General features: G+C 38.5%; 1 protein-coding gene across 1 annotated transcript in view; it reads left to right on the top strand.

Moving 5' to 3' along the window:
* GRID2 (glutamate ionotropic receptor delta type subunit 2) overlaps window positions 1-20750 on the top strand; it is a 490302-nt gene that overhangs the window by 87982 nt on the left and 381570 nt on the right. The window contains exon 2 of the mRNA XM_088133270.1: window positions 12514-12798. Coding sequence (XP_087989396.1) covers window positions 12525-12798 — 274 coding nt within the window. The 5' untranslated portion in view covers window positions 12514-12524. The remainder of the gene's footprint in view (window positions 1-12513; window positions 12799-20750) is intronic.

Genomic DNA, 20750 nt, shown 5'->3' with positions numbered 1-20750 from the left:
TTTACAACACCAACTGAATTTCTTTCATTCCTTAGTGAAAGAGGTGTTAATTACAAGTTTAAGAACATTTTTTAAAAAATGGAATAAACAGCAAAAGGGTGATTAAAACTTTGATTTTAGAAAGTTATAAATGGACTAAGTGTCCAGATAAATTTGAAATAAGATTTTAGAATTAATTATAAAGAATCATTCCTGTGGGAAATGCTTTAGTTTTGATTTTATTTATTTATATATAAGACTTTAAAAGTTGGACACTAGAGGGAACTAAACATTACAATTAAAGAAGAAAAACACTCAACTTGACTTACAATTACAGAATGAAGAAAAATATTTTAACATTGGATATATTGAAGGATATTTTTGAACAATGGACCCAGAAGTTAATTTTAAGAGTGTCTGCCTCTATAGATAGACTGTGTCTAAAAGGTGTTATGGAAGAGGAATCTGATAAGATCAAGACTGACTTGAAAGTGGATTTAAAAATGACAGTCTACAAGAATGATATGGTAGAAGATGTTATACTGCACATACAAAAGAAATTGGCTGATGTCTTAATAATTAAAAGGGATATACAAACAACAAACCAAGAGAGTGACCTGCATAATTTTCCTATATTGGATTTACAAAAGAGGATTGTTAAAGTTTTGAAGAATTTTGTGAGAAGGGACAAAGAAAATATGAAAAGAAAACAAGTTCTACAACATTATTTGAAGGGACTAAAGTTCAAGATGGTTAGAAGTAAAAGGAAGGAATATAGAGTTGCTTTATTTGATCAACGTTAAAATAGATATGTTGTTATCTCTGGTAACCCTTAATGGACTTTTGCTGACATCAGGACTGAAATGACGTGGCTTTATGGATTTGTTTATAGATAAGAGATGGGATATGGGAGGAAAAGATCATTTGTTGTATTTTAAGAAAAGGTAATAAGTCACTAAATTATTTATGCTTATTGTGATGAAGTTAGGAAGTCACTTCTTTTTATATATATATATATATATATATATATATATATATATATATATACACACACACACACACACACACATACATACATACCATATCCTTATTTTTTCTTTCTTTTCTATGTCTCCTCTTTTTTCCTTTTTTCCTTTCTTTTCTGCACGTCTACTTTTTTCCTTTTTTCTTTTCTTTTCTACACTTCTACTTTTTTATTTTTATTCTTTTTTTTTTTGTATTAGTTTTACTGTTGTAATTATAATCTCTAATAAAATTACTATGATTTAAAAAAAAAAAAGGAGTAAGGACCTGGAGGCTGCTCTTATATAGCATTAGGTGCAGGTGTAGCTTGATTAGAATCATGCTATCTTCTCTCAAGAAGACATATTGATAATCTTTGCTCAACCCTTCTTGTTGTTGGTCTTGGGCTAGGCACCCTCCTAACACTGGCCCTTCATTATCTCAATCTGATCTCATCTGTTCAGGACTCTGGGAGTGGCCACAACTGTCACATTGTCTAATGGTTCTTCAGGTAACCAGTGTATCTGGTCTGTCTCTTTACATTCAGAGAAGACCATAACGTTTGCACAGCTGCATTTTGGATCAGTTGTAGTTTCAAAGTGGTCTACAAGGACAGCTCCATGTAGAGCACATTATAGTAGTCCAAATGAGAGATGACTAAAGCGTGAGTGACTGTGATCAGGGGTCTCTCTATTGTTACTACTGTTTCCATTTGCAAAGGTTAGAATTTAAATATTAAGTAAATATTTAATATTTACTGTGTGTAAATATGTCTATAAGTAATTGGGCATGCTTGATTAGCTTGAAGATATCTCTTCTCATATTCTGTAAAGGAAATGTAAAAAGTTGATTCCAAATTGAACTATCAAGAATTAACCAGGCTGCTCTGTCAGTGAATTTATGGAGTAACTAATATTCAAAGTGTCAGTCAGAACATAGATGTGGTGCTATATTATTTATTGTGCTTTGTTACTGGCAGCTCCATATGGTACAGAGGGATACAAAAAGCATTTGGTTCATATTTAATATGAATTGATTTAATTTGCATTTCACATACACACTGGAACAGAGTTACCTTCCATTTCTTCCACATTTTTAAATTTTTTTCTCATAATTAAAAACATTCAAACAAAAATGTATACTCAAAATATTTCAAAGTATTCAAAATCATGGATGCAGATGCAAAATCACTGATGCAGAAACGTGGTAGAACAAAACTGTGCCTGAAAAAAAAAATGCCTCAATAGGTTCGATTTAAATAAACCTGAGAAAGTTTTAAGTTTAATTTTTGTTTTTGAGTTTAATAGTAGGCATTCTTGTTTGTAGCAGAAGCGTGGGATATTTTGATGGAACCTATTCAAGTATTTTGAAATAAATATCTAAACAAGATATAGAAATCTAAAGATAATTTGGGAGCATTCTAGGGCAAAGGGTTGTACTAAAATTCATTGGAAGAAGAAATGGTTATGTGAGATGAAGACTGGAGTTCTAATGTGCCTACTTGAAAAGTCCTCTACAGAACTTAGTTTTGAATAGACATGCCTAGGCTTCTGTTGTAAGTTAGTTTAAAAGTTTTCAAGGCTTTCTAAGTTTACAAAGTATGGAGAGAACCCTTACTTCTAAGTAAACATATAATTTTTTTCTTAAAGAAGAGGGGAAATACAGTTGGCTCACAGCTTGTATACTTCAAGTCCCCTGTTTTTTATCTGTATGGAGACAATGAATTGAAGGAGCATTTTTTTCAGTTGAGAAAAGAGGAAATTGTGGTTGTGGCCAGAAAAAAAATCAGCAAAATTAAAAAAACTGTACTACCATCTCTTCTAACCCAGTCACAATCCTTCACAAAGCAATTTAAACCCACCCACAATCACCTTCACCATTTGAAATAGCTGACAAACTCAAAACCTAAAGAATAGAATAAGTCAATTAACGTTCATCCTCTTGCCTTCCAGTTGCCTGAAAGAAGTATGCAAAAAATACCTGTCACTAGTCATGGAGTGACAACAATCCCACCACTCTACCTACAATGAAAATAAAATAAATTGCTAACATTTTCCTCCCCCTGAAACATGTTTGTTTGTCTGCATTTATCTGGAGATATCCGCATTTATCTGGAGAGGGAGGATGGATAGATTATAGATGGATGGATGGATGGATGGATGGATGGATGGATGGATGGATGGACGGACGGACAGACAGACAGACAGACAGACAGACCTCTATGAGGAGAAGCTGTGTGAATAAAAGCTGATTGTAAAATATGTAAACAAAAATATGCAAATCCCCTAAAGAGCTCCTAGCCATGAAGCTACCATTTCTCAACAGTATTGTATTACAAAGCCCCTGTGATGTGAGAAGGTGAAATAATAGCATATCAGCAATTTTGCAACTAAGCGCTTTTCCTAATAGCTTTCACCAAGGTTTCATATTGCTAAGATGACTGTATTGGGAACAATCCACTTCTGAATAATGTATACATGAAGAAAGAGATAAGCTCCAAGATCAAGATGCTGAAACTCCTGGGGCAAAAATAATAGCTGGTCAAAGCCTAGAAGCTGGGAAACAGGGCAGGGCAAGAATTTCTACCAGCGTGAAAATAGAGTGCCCACAGAGGCTTCAGAATTGTAACAGTTCAAAATAATGCCCCAGTCTTTGCTATGCTTTCCAATAAACTGGAGCAGAGCCAGAAATAAATTGACTCAGTTCCCCAAAACAGATTAAATTGTGCTAATAATCCATCCTGGAGCCAATCCAAAGGCAGTGCAAAACTTCATTGGGAAGGTGCCTTAAAGTGTGCCTTGCAACTTAATTAGAAAAGGCCATCAAGAGAGCATTTCAAATGAAAAGAGCAAGCAATATTTGCTAAGCTATCCTTCCAAGTTAAAAGTCACTATCTTCTTGTAAGCTGATCGATTTCAGCATTGCCGATCATTTTGAGGTGAGAAATAACTCTTCAAAGAAGGATTCCAATTTGCATTTGAAAGTTTAGGGAGGGAAAAGGAGAAAAATAAATTCTCTACTTCCCTTAAAACAGAGTCCCCCCAACTACCAATAGCAAGATCTTTCTATTAAAGGGCCTTCCCATGTCTGTGGGGATTGTGGACATATTGGAGTGGCAGAAGGAAGTTTAGTACTCTTATTCAACTCATATTCTATAGTCAGGCAGGAAAGAAGGGTTGAAGGAGAAATAAATTATACCAGCTTTTAAAATAAAAAGCTCTCTTTTGAAAATCCTGGAGGCAAGAAGAGAATTTGTGGAGGTCTAAGGGATAATATATTTTCTTTTGAGGTGCCGACTGCTATGCCTTCTCCTGGTGAGACCCTTGGAGGAAAATGGTAGCCATGGAAGTGGGATTATAAAATAAATGCCATGGAAGAAGTATACATGCAACTCCATCTACCGTGCTCATTATGTGGTCAGCAACACTGAGAGAGACTTCACCCATGGATGAGTAGGATAGTAACCATTTTGTAAACTTTATGTACAATCCAGCTCACATTCCAGAAGAAATTGCAGGCTCCATTCTACAACTCCCTTCCACCTAAAGCAGTGTTGTCCAAACTTGGCCACTTTAAGATGAGTGGACTTCAACTCCCAGAATTCCCCAGCCAGCCATGCTGGCTCAGGAATTCTGGGAGTTGAAGTCCACACATCTTAAAGTGGCCAAGTTTGGACAAACCTGACCTAAAGCATCAGTCCATATCAATCCACTGCCACTTTATGGAAGGTTATGTACTGTAGACTACTATGCTGGTCCCGTTTAGGTTGTAGATAGATGTGCTTTTCAGTCTCCTAGGTTAGGGCTGAAAGACAGTGATTGGCCCAAAATCACCAGCCAGCTTCCAGGCCTAAGAGAAGTTCTGGCCAGAATTCTTTGCTGTCACCTTAAACTTTTCTCAAGAACTCTAAATAATCATAGTTCAGAGAAACGTGTTTCCTTGGTTGTTCATTTTGAATTCAGTTTGTTGTTACAAAGTTCTGACAGCAGCAACTCATCTCTACACAAACAATTGTACCACACATCTCTTGTTTTTCCTCCTAAATTAGAATCTTTTTTTCTTTCTCCTTGATTAGGCAAAAAAAGTAGATTGTTTCCCCCATAGTAGGCAGTTCTATAGAGCTCTTTAAATAGAATTCATATTTCAGACATAGGAGGAGCAGTGGAGGCTGTTTCTTTTAAGAGGGCAACACACAGTATTTGAATACAACAGAGATGACAAAAACACATGAGTACTGTAATTATTTTAAATTATTGCTCCAGACAAGATACTCATTTCTGAGATTTTTCTTGGAGCTGGCTGGTATTGGAGCTTGCTATCTGAACACAGGCTTTTGTATTTAAATATATCTGAAAGTCACAGAAAATGGGTAGGTTGACACATTGCATTAAGAAGTAACATTGATGACCTGGTTTTGGCTTAGTACAATTTGTAAACTCAGCCAATTGTGGATTAGTAATCAAGCCATTGTTAATTAAGCCCAGCTTAGTGTAATGTTGAATCAAGTTTAAGAATATCTGCTTGAATTGTCCACTGCATGTTGTAGCATGTCTTTTTTCCAGTCTAATGCCACCAAATGTGTTCGATGAGCACACCAAATTCCTTCAGTGATACCTCCTCTCCCTGATGGCCCAAATGTGCCTCCTCTGCCACTTGAAAAACCTCTTTTTCCAATTGTTCCTATGGTTAGCCTGAGGGCACAGGGGGTCAAGTTCCTTGCAGAAAGGCCAAGAGATGGGAGGAAAAGAGGCAGCATTATGGGAGTGTTTGTCAGGTTAGAGCAAGGTGTGATCCAGTTCACACACATTGTGAGAAGACAATAGGGGGGCAGGAGAGATATAAAAGCAGGAGCAACAGCAGCCATGCCACCTATCCTCCTAAGGAGATGCCTTTCCTCTTATTCAGATTATGTAAGCAACTTCTTTTCACTTCTGGAATTGCAGGATTTTCTTTTTTCCTTCTGTCTGGGGTCTTTTTTCTTATTTTCTGTTGGATTATTACTCTGTTTCTGTTATACTACTCTCCATAATTGATAACAAAATTGTAAACTTTTATTTATTTATTGCTTTTAAAATAATAACAGAAAAAGAAAAGGAATAAAAGACAAAAATAATTATAATGCAGATACATACCATATTTTTCTGTCAATAAGACGCCCCCATGTACAAGACGACCCCTACTTTTCCAACCCAAAATTAAGAAATCAATATTTTAAAGACAGTGCAGAATACATTTTTATTTAGTAATTAGGTAACATTTACCTGATACACTCGGTGGGAGGAGGTCCAAACCATCTCTCTACAGCTCTATTTCCATGATCTTTTGCATAACTGATTACATTCAATCACGAGTGAAACTGCCGATAGCTTGTCTCTGCACACAGACGTCCTCTAATTGGTTTGTTCAGCATCAGCTGACGTCAGTTACATAAGGCTCGTGATTGGAGGAAGTCTGTTTGGAGAGACAGTATGGGCAGTTTCACTCGTGACTGGAGGCTCGTGATTGGAGGAAGCCTGTTTGCAGAGTCAAGCTATTTCACTCGTGATTGGAGGCTAGCAATGGGAGGAAGCCTGTTTGCAGAGACAAAGTATGGGCAGTTTTGCAACTGCGCGGTTCTCTCCTCGGCTTACTTCCTTGAATAAGACGCCTTTCAATTTTTAGCGTAAGGATTTTAGAAAAAAGTATCATCTTATAGTTGGAAAAATATGGTACATTCTCAAAAAAAGAAGCAACACATAAAAAGTGCTTTTAAAAAAGGTGAAAAAATATAACAGAAAAAAGTATAATATATTGTTAAAACAGTTACAATTTTATATATTCTTATCTAATGTAATTATTATTCAAGTACATATATATTTATTTCTAATGCATTTGTATAACCATCATTCATCTTTAACCTACTGTATCTTGTATAAATGAGTCCCATATTTCATTATACTTGTCCATACAAAGTCTATGTCTATAGGCAATTCACTCATAAGCGGCAAGTGTAATCAGGTCTTCAATCCATTGACTGAAAGGGGCCATATATTTATCTTTCCAGTGTTGCAATCTCAGTCTTTTGGCCATAGTAAGGGCATGGAGAATCTATTTACATTGTCCAGTTGTCAAATTCCATGTAATAGATATGTAATTCAAGAGAATATTATCCTCTGAAAATTTTAATTTTTGTCACGCAGTTGTATTTATATAATCTACTACTTTCTCCCAAATTTTAGTAAATATAGGACATCGTAAAAACATGTGTTTTAAAGAAGCGATATCCTTATTACATCTCCAACAAAATACTGTCTTAGACCTTTTCTGTTCAAACATAGTGGAGTCCAATAAATTCTAAATATTATTTTTTGTTGTGTAAATTGTAGTTTAAGGCCCATTGACACCCTTGGTATAGAAATTAAGACACTTTCCTATTGTATTGTCGAAGGCTTTCACGGCCGGCATACGATGGCTGGTGTGGGTCTTCCGGGCTGTGTGGCCGTGCTCTTGAAGTTTTGTTTCCTAACGTTTTGCCAGCACCTGTGACCGGCATCTTCAGAGTGCAGGAGCACAGACAGGAGCAGTTCTCTCTGTGCCCAGGATGAGGGGACCCTTTTGTGGGTATTTATAGAGATCTGAGGGGGGGGGATTGGGGGGGGCGTGGGGGGGGGTTGAGTTACTGAGTGGCTGCTTGTTTTGGTGTCTGCTTCTGTGTGTATCTTCCTGGGGATTAGGCAGGGTTTTTTCTTCTACTGAATTGTTAATGAGGGGCTGCTGGGGGTGATTAGCAAGTTCATTGTGTGAACTGTTCACATGAGGGTCACATCACCCTGGGCACAGAGAGAACTGCTCCTGTCTGTGCTCCTGCACTCTGAAGATGCTGGTCACAGGTGCTGGCAAAACGTTAGGAAACAAAACTTCAAGAACCCGGCCACGCAGCCCGGAAGACCCACACCAGCCACACTTTCCTATTGTCTAGGCAATATAGGAACCCCTAATTCTTTATTCCATTCATCTCTTAACATCTGCATCTCAAAATGATTTATTAATAACAAATATCTATAAAAACTAATAGTACGTTTTTTAGTTTTAAAGGATTTAACAAGTTGTTCTAATATTGCAGGTGTCTCTGAGGCTGAAAATGCTGCTGGTCCGAACAATGTTGTTAACAAATGTTGTAGCTGTAAATATTGCCATTGGGTTACATCTGATAGATGATATTTATCTCTTAACACAGCGTAGGTTAAAAATTCATCTTCATCATCTGTCAGTTGGTCCAAAGTCAATATCTCTACTTCCGTCCAATTTTTCCATTTACAAAGTTTACAATTTTAGAAAATAGTAAACTTAAATCTTATCTCCCTTCCCTTTCTCTGTAAATAAATGCAAGGCACCATGCAGTATTATTAAAGTGACCTCTTCTTAGTGCATAGGATCCAATACCATATGGAAAATGAAGGTATGGAGGTTTTCCTAGCAGCCTACTTGCAATTTCACATTCTGATTCTAATCTTAAATTAAAGTTACTATCTCTGGCAAAGCCTGAGTAAATGTATGTCAGCTTCTCCCTTTCTGACAGAACTATTGATGATCTCTGTCAAAACCATTGATGAACTGGACTGGACTGGCTTCTGTGGGCACAGTATGGTAATTCTCCTTATATTTTAGACAAACGGAATAGTGTTTTACATTACTGTACAACCAAACCTCTTACAACCAAATCTGTTGCAAAATGTTTGAGGCTATTTGGTTGCATTCAGGTAGCATGCCTAACTAAGTTACTGTATGAACCATAAAGAAATAAATTTGTCCTAAGTGCAGCACATCAGACAAAATGTTTCTGTTTTTGATCCTGACAATGTATGTCCAAGTTTTGGTTTTAGTGTGAATAAGGCAATATCACTGCAACAATGCAGTGAAGTAACTATGGGAGGTTAACACTGAGGACATGTTACTGCAACATGAGTTACTAGATGCTTTATCTCCCAAATGTCCCCTTTTTATAGAAAGTTCAAATATGGTACCCCAACTGACTCAATATAATTTAGTTCAATGACTCTGTCAGTAGTAAAGGAACAGCCAATATTCAGAGTACATCCTTTAATATCCAGTTATTCTTAGTTTTTCCTGGCTTTGAAATGGTGTTGCAAGTCTAAGTCCTGACTCAAAATAAGTCTTTATTTAATTTTCTTCAACTGTTGCTGAATTTATGAACTTTCAACACACACTAAATTTTCTGAGAAATGAGTAAATGCCCATGACTAGCAAAATATATGCATCTGGTCAAAGTTGATAGCACATATACACACAGAAGCAGCAGTTTAATGTAGCAGTTCATTAGATGTGCAGTTGCCTGCATTGAATCTTGAAGAACAGGTCAGCTACCCATGTTGATGGCTAAGCATAAATTTACTATGAAAAATCTTGGATACTGTGCAAATACTTTGAAAAAATTGCATTGCTTCCTCTTTCAGGTTTCAACTTCATTAGAAAGCAACATAAACACTTTACCATCTACATATTTCTCACAGGAGTAATATGTCAAAATTATGGGCTTAATCATTATTAATTCCTTTGATATTTATCAACTGCACTAACATTAATCATGATAAACACTTCTAGTATTAATGTGGATGTCATTAATATAGCACTTCAAGTGTTTGTACTGCTGCTCAGCCTTCATTAATCAGACCATTAGTTGCAAGGTGTTACTTTTTGCATGAAGAACACCGTCTTTCTTATATTGATATTTTGATGTATTTTTAAAGTCCTGTGGATTCTGTTCTACTGTGGTTTACAGTGCAAGTATGTTTTGGAAGCTATTGAACTAATACTGTGAATTGAACTTCCGATAGCTCAGTAGAACTTTCTGCTCTCTACCAGGCCTTCTGACTTCCCACTAATTGCAATAAAGAAAAAGTAATAATGCTTCTCTTCCCTTTCACCACAGTGTAGGTTTGAACTTGAGTTCATATTCTTTTAAGTGAAGTTTATATCATGTCTTTCTCAAGACAGCTTCATCTTTCAGAGCTTCTTGGTAGACCAAGGGGTTATCCAGGATCAGTGAACAGAAATAGACTACTCGGGAGCAATTTTATCAAATGTCCAGTTCACCTCCTGTTGCCAGTTGCCAGCCAAGCACTCAACTAAACTGCCCACCAGATCACTGGGAAATTCCCCAAATGCCAACTTCCAATGGATTATGCTAATTAGCCCAGGACTGTGCAAAGCTTCAGAGGAATGCCTTGCTTCAAATAAATAATTTCCTCAAGGATGGTTTGCAAAACAAAGAGGCTTCCTGTTTCTAAGAGTGAAGCTCCTGTATTGTTTCTGGACTGCTGCTTTTGGCACATCCTGTAGCCATCCTGAAGCTCCTATGCACATTTTCAGCATGCATACCTACTAAACACATACCAGAGGAGTTCCAGTAAGCTAAGCAAAGTGCCTCAACTGAATGAACTACATTGTCACTGCACTTTGAGAAGGCAAGTATTGCTTCTTCCATTACACAAAATGCCTTGTCAAGGTAAAGAAGAGTCATCTTGCATATGGCTGTACACATATGAACTTAACTGTATAACATATTCTTTGTACAAACATCAAGCCTGTACAAATCACTCCTGATTTTATTTCAGTTGAGGACCTGAGAGTCAAAAAAGGCATTATCTGAGATTCAGTGGCAATTAGATTCAATTTGAGCCAATTCAAGAATTGTTTCAAAAGAAAATTCAACCATAAGCTCTAATGGGGAAATTTCCAAATATGTGAATCTGTTCCACTTTTCTGGCAGAGCGGAGTGAAAATAATAGGGAAGTTAGACCCTATAGTTAAAGCTGCCAAGTTTTATCTGGATGCTTTAAAGGGTCTTACGACAATATATTTTTCAAATACCCCTCTGTAGCTCTTTTAGGATCAAAATAGCAGGGTCAAACACAACAGTACTAATGAGCAGTTCAGCAGCTTCCAAATTGCCCAGCAAAGAGCTCATAAAGAAGTTGACTGAATCAGAGCAGAAAGTGTGCTACTTCAATTAAAAATATGCACTTTCAAAAACTGTATTAAAAATGAAGTTTCCCCTTGTTTTTCTGGGGGTGTCAGAAGGATTGGCATAGTTGGTTGGCAAGCTTCATCCCTCCTTGGAAGGATCCCTTCACCCCTCACCTCACTGGGGTGCTAGGCTGAGCAGGACGTATTGGAAAATCTTCTGGATAAACTAAAAGTATAGCCACTGACTTGCCCTTATGGGGTAGCTAGCTATGATGTTTGTTCTGACCACTGGGTTTTCTGGTATGCCGGGAAGATTGGTGGCATAGCTGGTTGACAAGCTTGGTATCTCCTAAAAAGAATCCCCTCATCATTGGCAAGATTTGTTTGTAAGAGTTTTTGCTTGGTGGCATACTCTGGGTTAGAAGGCAAAGAATTGGAAGGTTGATGTAGATGAATACTGTCCACTTACATGCTTTCATGGGCAGCAGTTAGCAGGGGTCCTGAGCAGAAGTTCTTCCGCACATAGATTTTAATAACTGGAGATGCCAGAGATTAGTTCTTGGGACATCACTGGGCTGTGTAGTCCATCACTTTCACCAAAATATTTGAATCCACTCTCATACATTAAGAAAGATCTCATGACATAGATTAAGAATCAAGCATTGACTGAACTTAATCTCTTTCTGTCTTTCTGCCTTATTCATGTTGACTGTGCCATCCTTGACTCTCCTAGGAGAACTTTTCCCCTGTTCTCCCCTTCCCCACCAACGAGAGAAGCACAGAATTGTGACATATAGATCTGCAGTACCACTTAACACAATACAAATTCTCAGGATGTCAAAATCATTCCTTCTGGGCCAATTTCACTGGCTATCATACCCAATCCTTTTTAAAATGGAATTATACCTGAAGTCTCTGAATTGCCCCCTATGGAAAAAGTAAGGTCTAGTTGAAATATGCTGCTTCTTGGTTGTTGTTGTTTTAGGATTTTATTTATTGCACCAAAGTAATTTAGGTTTTTTGTTCTTTCTGGATGAAGATGCATATATTATATTCCACTCTGAACCATTATTCTTTCAAAATCTCTCCGCATATAATGCAAAATATCTTATTTCCAGAACTGGCATGTTGACTTTGAGCTGCATTTATCTCCCCATAACTCGGTTTAATTTAATATTGGATTCTATTACTAATGTCCATCAGAGTCCTCCAAAGGCAATATTTATGGATGTAGCTCCTTCTTTGACTCTCCCCTGTTCCCAGGCTGTAAAGGATAGGCACCATATAGGTCTCATTAACAGTAATATGTTTGGCAGTTTGAAATGAATGGACAAGCCTCAAGGCTTTTATGGCACCATACTGACTTTTTAAAACAAGCTTGTTTTCAGAGAAGACAAGATGCATCAAATTTATGGAAACTCTTGAGCCTTTTCTCACTTGACTGAATCTGTTGCATGTCAACGTTCACTATTTTGTGTTAGCTGGATCTTTGTTTTTTAAAGAAAAAGGTGTATCTCTTATATTCATCTTGTCATCTTGACTCTCATTTGCTTTTTTTTTTTGCAGCCTGTGAACTCATGAACCATGGGATCTTGGCTCTAGTCAGCTCCATTGGTTGTACATCAGCAGGATCACTCCAGTCTCTGGCAGATGCTATGCACATCCCTCATCTCTTCATCCAGAGGTCAACAGCTGGGACTCCACGGAGTGGCTGTGGCACTACAAGGAGTAATAGGAATGATGATTATACACTTTTTGTCCGCCCACCTGTCTACATCAATGATGTCATCTTGAGGGTGGTCACAGAATATGCCTGGCAGAAATTTATTATTTTCTATGACAGTGAATATGGTGAGTATTTACTGTCTGTGTGTGTGCATAAAGGGTAAAATGTAGATAATACTATTAAATGCAATAGCATTAAAAGCTTTGAAATCTTCCACTAGATTACCTTCTTCTCTAAGCATTTGATGACAGCTTTAGCATTTCATGTAATCCTTAGGCTTTAAAAAGAAACAAAAGTAAAAAAACCTACATCAACTTTAGCAGCTTTGCTTGATAATTCCTTTGAAAAGTGCCCAGCTAAATAACTACGGATATTTTTTATATGTAACACTGATATGATCATTTGAGCCCCTTCTATCCTATGCAGAGCAGAAAACATGTTAAATGGACTGCATCCTATTCTTTTTTTTAATTTCCACATTAAGAGCACATTTGTGAAGTTGATATAATTGATGCAAAACTCCTAAATTTCACTTACCTTGCACCTTGCCAATTTCTATGAAATTTCTTTGGGTGATGAAGAAATGGAAAAGAGTGATTTAGAACACATGTATTATTTCTTCCTTCTCAGTGAACCTCTACCATGCAAACTATCTGATATGTAATTTGAGAAGCAGGAATTTAAAACAATAATGATAGCCAATGACATTTCAATGGTTGGAAGAAAGCTGCTGCGTGAAATGAATTTCAACTCCATGTTCTTGTCCTTGGACTCCTTCACTGCTGTGCTCTGCTTATATCATTATGATATATGCATTGTCATAATGTCATAGCATTATCAATGTTTATATTAGATCAGTCAGAATCTTTAACAATGTTGCTTTTCTCATTGCCATCAGTATGTGATTTGGGTTATCTGCTTTTATTTATTTGTCAATTCCTTGGATTTATATTCTTTCTCATACAAAATACTTCTAATCTTTCCCTACAACACAAAACCTGAGGGTAGAAACCTAAGAGATACTTATCAGCCCAAAGACAGGCACTGAGCTTGCATGATTGAAAATGGACTTGAATCTTGGTCTCTCCAACGCTACTTAACCACTACACAACACTGATATTCTGGAATACAAGATTTTTGTATATATTTGTTACACTCCAAATTGTAACTACTAGAATTGTCCAGAGGAATTCTATTGGGGGGGGCATCATGCCCCTTATTTATTTATTTATTTATTTATTTATTCATTCATTCATTCATTCATTCATTCATTCATTCATTCATTTATTAGCGTGTGCATGCCTTCAAGTCAGTCTTGATTCCTGGTACCCACATGAACAAGTCCATGGAATAAGAGGGCAGCTGAGGCTTTGGAGCAGATCATGTCCATGAGACCTCTCCCCTCTCGGGGATCCCATCGCTCCCCTTGGTTTACAGAGGAGTTGAGGAAGATGAAATGAGAGAAGAAACATCTAGAGCATTGCTGGCATTCAACAAAGGATGAACTCAACCAAACATGGGTTAGAGCCACTATTAAAGCCTACCTTAAGAGTGGTGAAGCACCAGTACTTCTCTGCCCTTATTGTGCTTGCAGATAGCCATCCCACAGCCCTGTTTTGGATAACACACGCCCTCTTGGATAGGAGGGGCTCAGAGAACCTCTTGCAGGGGTGTGTGGAGGAATTTGTTCAGTATCTGTTGGACAAAATCAGACAAATTTGCTTGGAGTTGGATGCCAGCCTTGTTGTGGGTCCAGAGGAGACACCTGGGGAGGAATCTTGCCTGGTTATCTAGGAATGGTCTGAGCTTGTTGGGCCTGAGGAAGTGGACAGGGTCCTTAGGACTGTGAGGTCAGCCACCCGCTCTTTAGATCCATGCCCCTCCTGGGCTGTGAAAGTGGCCTGGGAGGCATGTCATGTTAGCTAGTTCTAGTGGTGGTTAATTCTTCCTTGAGTGAGGGGGTTGTTCCTTCACCTCTTAAAGAGGCCTTAGTTCACCCCCTCCTCAAGAAGCCATCGCTGGACCCCACTATACTTTTCGTCCAGTGTCTAACCTCCCCTTCTGGGGGATGGTGATTGAGAGGGTGGCCTTGCAACAGCTTCAGAGGACCTTAGAATAAGCAGAATATCTGAATCCTTTTCAGTCAGGATTCAGACCTGAATATGGAGTGGAAATGGCATTGGTCATGCTTTTGGATGATCTCTGGTGAGGGCAGGATGGGGGTTGTGCTTCCATCCTTGCCTTTCTTGACCTCTCTGTAGCTTTTGATATTGTCAACCATGGCATCCTTCTGGATTGGCTCAGAGGACTGGGGGTAGGCAGCACGGTGCTGTGCTGGTTTGCCTCCTTTCTCTGGGGTCAATTCCAGTCAGTGGTGATTGGGAAAGAGGGATCCCACCCCAGTCCCTACTATGTGGGGTGACGCAGGGTTCAGTGCTCTCTCCTCTTCTATTCAACATCTGCATGAAGCCACTGAGTGAGCTCCTCTGTCGTCATGGGGTATCATCAGTATGCCAATGATATCCAATCATATATCTCTACCCCTGGCAAATTAACAATGCTAATGCTGTGAACATCTTATCCCAGTGTTTGGAGGCTGTGAGGATGGGGATGGGGAACAACAGGCTTCAGGTGAACCTTGACAAGACTGAGTAGCTTTGGGTTTTCGGGCCTGCCAGTTCTAGGACTATGCCATCTTTGGTGCTGGATGGGGTTGAATTGACCCAGACAGACCTGGTGCACAATCTGCGGGTCCTCCTGGACTCACAACTCCTGCTGGAAGAGCAGGTGGCAGTCATGGCTAGGAGGGCCTTTGTTCAGCTATGTGTTGTGTGCCAGTTACACCCATTCCTAGATCGGGGGGCTCTACTCACAGTCATTCATGTCCTAGTCACCTCCCATTTGAACTATTGTAATAAACTCTACATGGGGCTGCCCTTGAAGAGTATCCTGAAGCTTCAGTTGGTGCAGAATGCAGTGGTGCAGGCAGTTATGTGTGCTTCTAGAACATATTATACTTCTGTTCCGCGAGCTGCACTGGTTTTGACCTTTAAAGCCCTTCATGGCATGGACCCGGGTTATCTGAGGGATCTGCCTCTCCCCAGTTATATCTGCCTGTCTCATCAGATCTGGTAGAGAAAGCATGCTGCGGGTCCCATCTGCTAGGGAACTACACTTGGTGGGTCCCAGGAAGCAGGCTTTCTCTGCTGTGGTGCCTGCCTTATGGAACATTCTAACCCCTGAAGTGAGGTTAGGTCCATCTCTGTTAATATTACAGAAGTCCCTCAAGACCTGGCTATGTCATCATGCCTGGGAGTCCCAGGAGACCAGTGAAACCCTGAGATGGCTCCATGGTTAACATTCACTCCCTCTTGTACCTTGTGGTTTTTTTACATTTTAATAATGACTGCTTTTATATATTTATTATTTTAATTAATTGTTGCACGCTGCCCAGTCACTTTTTGTGAGACGGGCGGCTATATAAATTTGATTGATTGATTGATTGATTGATTGATTGATTGATTGATTAATTCTTGGCAACATTTTTTAGAAGTGGCTTGCCACTGCCTCCTTCCCAGTGCTGATGGAGAGAATAACTTGCTCAAGGTCACTCACCTGCCTTTGTGCCTAAATGCTTCTAAAAATGTTATATCCTCACACCATATCATATGAAATTTCTTCATGCCTTTCCTGCTGGAATCCCCAATTTAGAGCAATGTCAGGGTGGTGAATCCCTCTCTGTTTTGGATTGTAAGTCGCATCACTTTCAGTGCTGAGTTGTCAATATTGTATACAGTAGGAAGCAAGGTATAGATTTTAATATAACAAATACAAATAATAATTTTTTAAAAACCTATAAAAGTAGGAAGCTAGCAGGGATGCTATACAGGGTATATGCAAGGGCGAATGTGGCAGTCCAGATGGTGCCAAACTACAGCTCTTGGCATCTCTAAAATAGATAGCCAGGGATGAGGCACATTGAATGTTCAGCCACAATTGAAATACTATGGTTTGCCTATCCTTGCATTGTGCACAGGGTCTGACAAGTACAGCTACTTGCCTCCTGGAATGACCTTTCTGTGGAATGAATCTCTGTCCTTTAAAGAACAGCTCATTCCCTTGAGACCTAGGTAGCTGACTGGGAAGTCTGCAAAAACTTGGGTGAGAGCTTTGGAAACCTGATATTCAAACCCGGGCTTTAGGCTAGGCTAGAAGTGAGCCCAGCAAATGTAAGGTCATGCGATGTGACGTTGTGTTTGGGATATGTGGTGTGGTTATTGGGTTGGTTGATTTATTTATTCCGCTTTATTTAATATTATTGTGAGCTGCCTAGGATTATCTTGTGGAAGATAGGTGGCCATATAAGTTTTTACATAAATAAGTAAAAGTGTGGTTCCCACTGCAAGGGAAACTTCTGTTCTGTAATATAGAAGCACTTGACCCATATCTTCTGTCAAGAGCTTCTGTATTATAGCAGTGATGTCAATTGACATGTTTCCCCGAAAATGTTTTTTAAAAATCCAAGCTGTGGGGATCAAACTGCAAAATCAAAACAGTCAACAGTCCAGCAGAAACAGGCTGCAGCTAGTTTGCTCTTGGCTGACAACTGACAATTACTGGCAGAACAGAAGCCAGCTGGGCTGGCTGGCCTGTTTTTTGCTAGCAAGCAAGGATGTGCTTTTGCAGTGTCTGAGCATGTGCAGTGACATCAACACACAGGCTCTGCCCTGCAGTGGCATCATAATGCAGGTAGCTTAAAGGAGGGACTTATGATGTCACTAAGGGGTAGGGCTTGCTATAAGTTGTCCTGCTTTCCTGCAGACACCCCTGTCTGCTATCTTGTAGAAAAGAGATTTGAGAGAAGGAAGGACTTATGCTATAATAGGATGCCCTTAAAAGACCTGTTCTTTAGGAAGGAAGAGGATATTCTAAGGAATGATGATGTGGGCCATCTGAAGGACACGAAGATAACATAGTGACTTGCTTGCCTCATGGAAACGCTGGCTGTCGAGGTAATGGATAGAGTTAATATTTGTGGTATGTGATACTGACAAATAAAATTATGAGGTCCTGGAAGCCAAATTTTGGAACAGGTAAGTAGAATAGAGTAGTACTAACTTAGTAGTAGTAGCAAACATCAATATACACTGCAATTTTTCAGCCAATTAGTATCTACTAGCTACCATTTTAAAATACTACATTGTAGGCACAGTTTAATGTGCAAAAAATTACAGATGGAAATGGAGAGATAAAAACTTGCATTTTTTTTTTAATTTACAGTAGGAAAATATATTATTGTGCAGTTTCTAATCCAAAATAGTGGTGTGACATCCTCATGTCAGCCATACGACTCATGGATGACTGAATATAAATCCCTCACACATATATCAATATTTCAACTCAGATTGCTAGGAAGAGAGACTGATTGAAAATCCATTGAAATATGAAGTATAAGGTTGCTGAATCAGAGGGAAAAACAGCAACATAATTTCACATATACTATTGAAGATATCTATATCTATATATCTATAGATATCTTCAATAATATGTGTGTGTGTGTGTATATATTAATAGCAGTCATCTGATTGCCAATGTGATAACTTGAAGAATGGAGATTAGGCTAGAGATGACTAATTTGACCTGCAGTATATTGTCCATTTTCCCAAGCTGATGAATGTTTGTGTGTTTATTATCAGCCCCAGAACTCTGCGGGATTTTTCTGCTGAAATGTAGTGGCAAACAAGTGAATAACAATGATGATCCACATTTTTGTTGGCAATAACAAATATAGTAGGTGTGCTAAGCCTCAAGTACTACAGATCTCTCCCTCAGGCTAGATATGAGACTGAAGAGTCAGAGTGAGTAAAAGATAGCATTGGTGCCATACGTTGCTGGGAAATGATATGGATGAAATATTACTTGTGATATATGATAGCTGTAAGATGGTCATTTCATTAGATCTTTCCAGATTTTATTAGATTTTGCTCAATGCAGAATTCCTCAAGTTGAACAAAAACATACCAGGTCAAAAAAAGTGCCAGACAGAGAATTCTCCCTTTATTCTCCTATAGTACTCATTTAATTTCAGGAAAGAGAATTTGCTTTCAAGGAGAATTTTTTTCTGAGTGTGGTATTTTGCACCTACGTATGTATGAGGTAGCCAAGGTCAGTGTGAGGCAGCATGGATTCACCTCAGAAGTGTTTCCATTCTACAAGCTGAGGTGAAGAGGTGAGGTGATTTTTCTCAACGAATGTTTTTCATTGCCTGAAAACTTCAACAGGCAGTGCCAATAGTCTTTTCTGGCACTTAAAGCAAACTAAACATCTCAGAAGAGACTTCTGCTCATGCACAAATCATACTCAGAAGTCTCTGCCAGATACTGAAAATGCCAAAGGAGGTCTCAGAAGTGAGGCAAAGCAAAGCACGTGGCCACTTCATTATTAGAACATGTGCTTACTGAACCATATGTGTTTTCTAACTGTTCTCTTCTTTTACAAAGGTTTCATCTACATAGTGAATTTATATTTTGGGCTGAATTAGTGGGAAGACTAATTGCTCCATTGCTATTTCTGCTATGAATCCTGAGATGGGGAACCCACCAGGCTACCTTTGATGTGTTCATAGGTTGGCTGACAATCTGGAAGTATGTGGTGGGGTGCCAATCTATCATTTCCATATATTTTGCTACTTTGATTTTTGTGTGTTCAGTTAGGTTTGGTGTGTGGTGTAGCAGCACTGTAATTATTTCTTTGGCTAGTTTTGGCTTGATCAGTGTGAAGAGAGTTGTAACATCAAAGGGTATCATGATTTCATTCTCTTCTGTTGTTAGGTCTTTATTATTATTATTATTATTATTATTATTATTATTATTATTATTATTATTTTCAAGTAATTGTAGTGGTGAACTGATGGAGTGCTCACTGTCCAGGTTTCTTAGCCAGTTTTTGGATAGGTTATATGTAGGAATCTCTGATAGCATTATAATAGATTGGAAAAGGATGTCAGGTTTGTGTATTTTTGGACATTCATAGAAACATGGGAAGATAGGACCATTGCTTTTCATCCATTGCTCTTGTTTTCTGATTTGTACTGAGAGTGTTCATGATTTCATTGTCTAATTTTTCTATAGAGTTAGTGTTTATTGGGTTGCAGTTTTCCCTGTTGAACTATTATTTTGCTTTTGAAGTATATTATGCTTTGTCCATGATGACTGTTGCTTTCTTCAAGGCAGGTAGAACTTCCCCCTCTTTCAAAGATGAATTCACTACCATCTGGACACAACTAAGAGGAGCATAGATCTAATACACAAGTGGCTGTATTCACAGCTCCAAGGATCTTGTCCACTTCCTTGAGAATTACAGGCTCAAACTCTTTCCAAATAACAATCCAGACCATGCCTCAAACACCTCAACAGGACCTGCACAACCAAAGTCCACCTCAGAGCAAATCCAAGCAATTTTACCACTGAATGCCTAGATTGATCCTCACCGTGGTCCTTATGGTGTTCCTCCAACCTTTTCATCCCTAAGAGAGGCTAGATTACCCTAAACAGAGTATTGCCAACTGGCATTCTGCAGACTGAATAAGGGCAGAACAGTAATTACATTTTGCTGTTCTTATCGTCACAGTATAATCCTTAATACAAACAAACATAAGGTCTTATTAATAACTTATTAATAAAAGCATATTTTGGAATTAGGGTGTCACAAATTTTAATTTGAACCCTAATTCAGTCATTCAGAAAATAACACACTTACTTACTACTTAGATGTGACATCCTAGGCACAAGGAGATACCCAGATGAAATAATTCACCTTTAACAGCTTTTAGGACTCCATGCCTGCTTGGGGAATTGGGATTAGAAGCAGCTATCACCCACTGAACAGCCATTATTCAATAAAAGCATCTACTAAGTCAATGCCAGTTCTGAAATAAAGCCATTCCTAGAAATTGCTGCTGCTCTCACAAAATGCAATGAACATTTAGGAGCCGTTGCATTCCTTTCCAAACCATTATGGCAGTAAGTGGAAAGCAAAGCACACATAGAGTTGTTCTTTGGTAGGAATATTCTTTCCA

Source organism: Python bivittatus, unplaced genomic scaffold (genome assembly GCF_059951505.1).
Source record: "Python bivittatus isolate LINGU-HERP-01145 unplaced genomic scaffold, Pbiv_v1 ctg000070_np1212, whole genome shotgun sequence".
Lineage (NCBI taxonomy): Eukaryota > Metazoa > Chordata > Lepidosauria > Squamata > Pythonidae > Python > Python bivittatus.
This window is presented reverse-complemented; position numbering and strand designations above follow the sequence as displayed.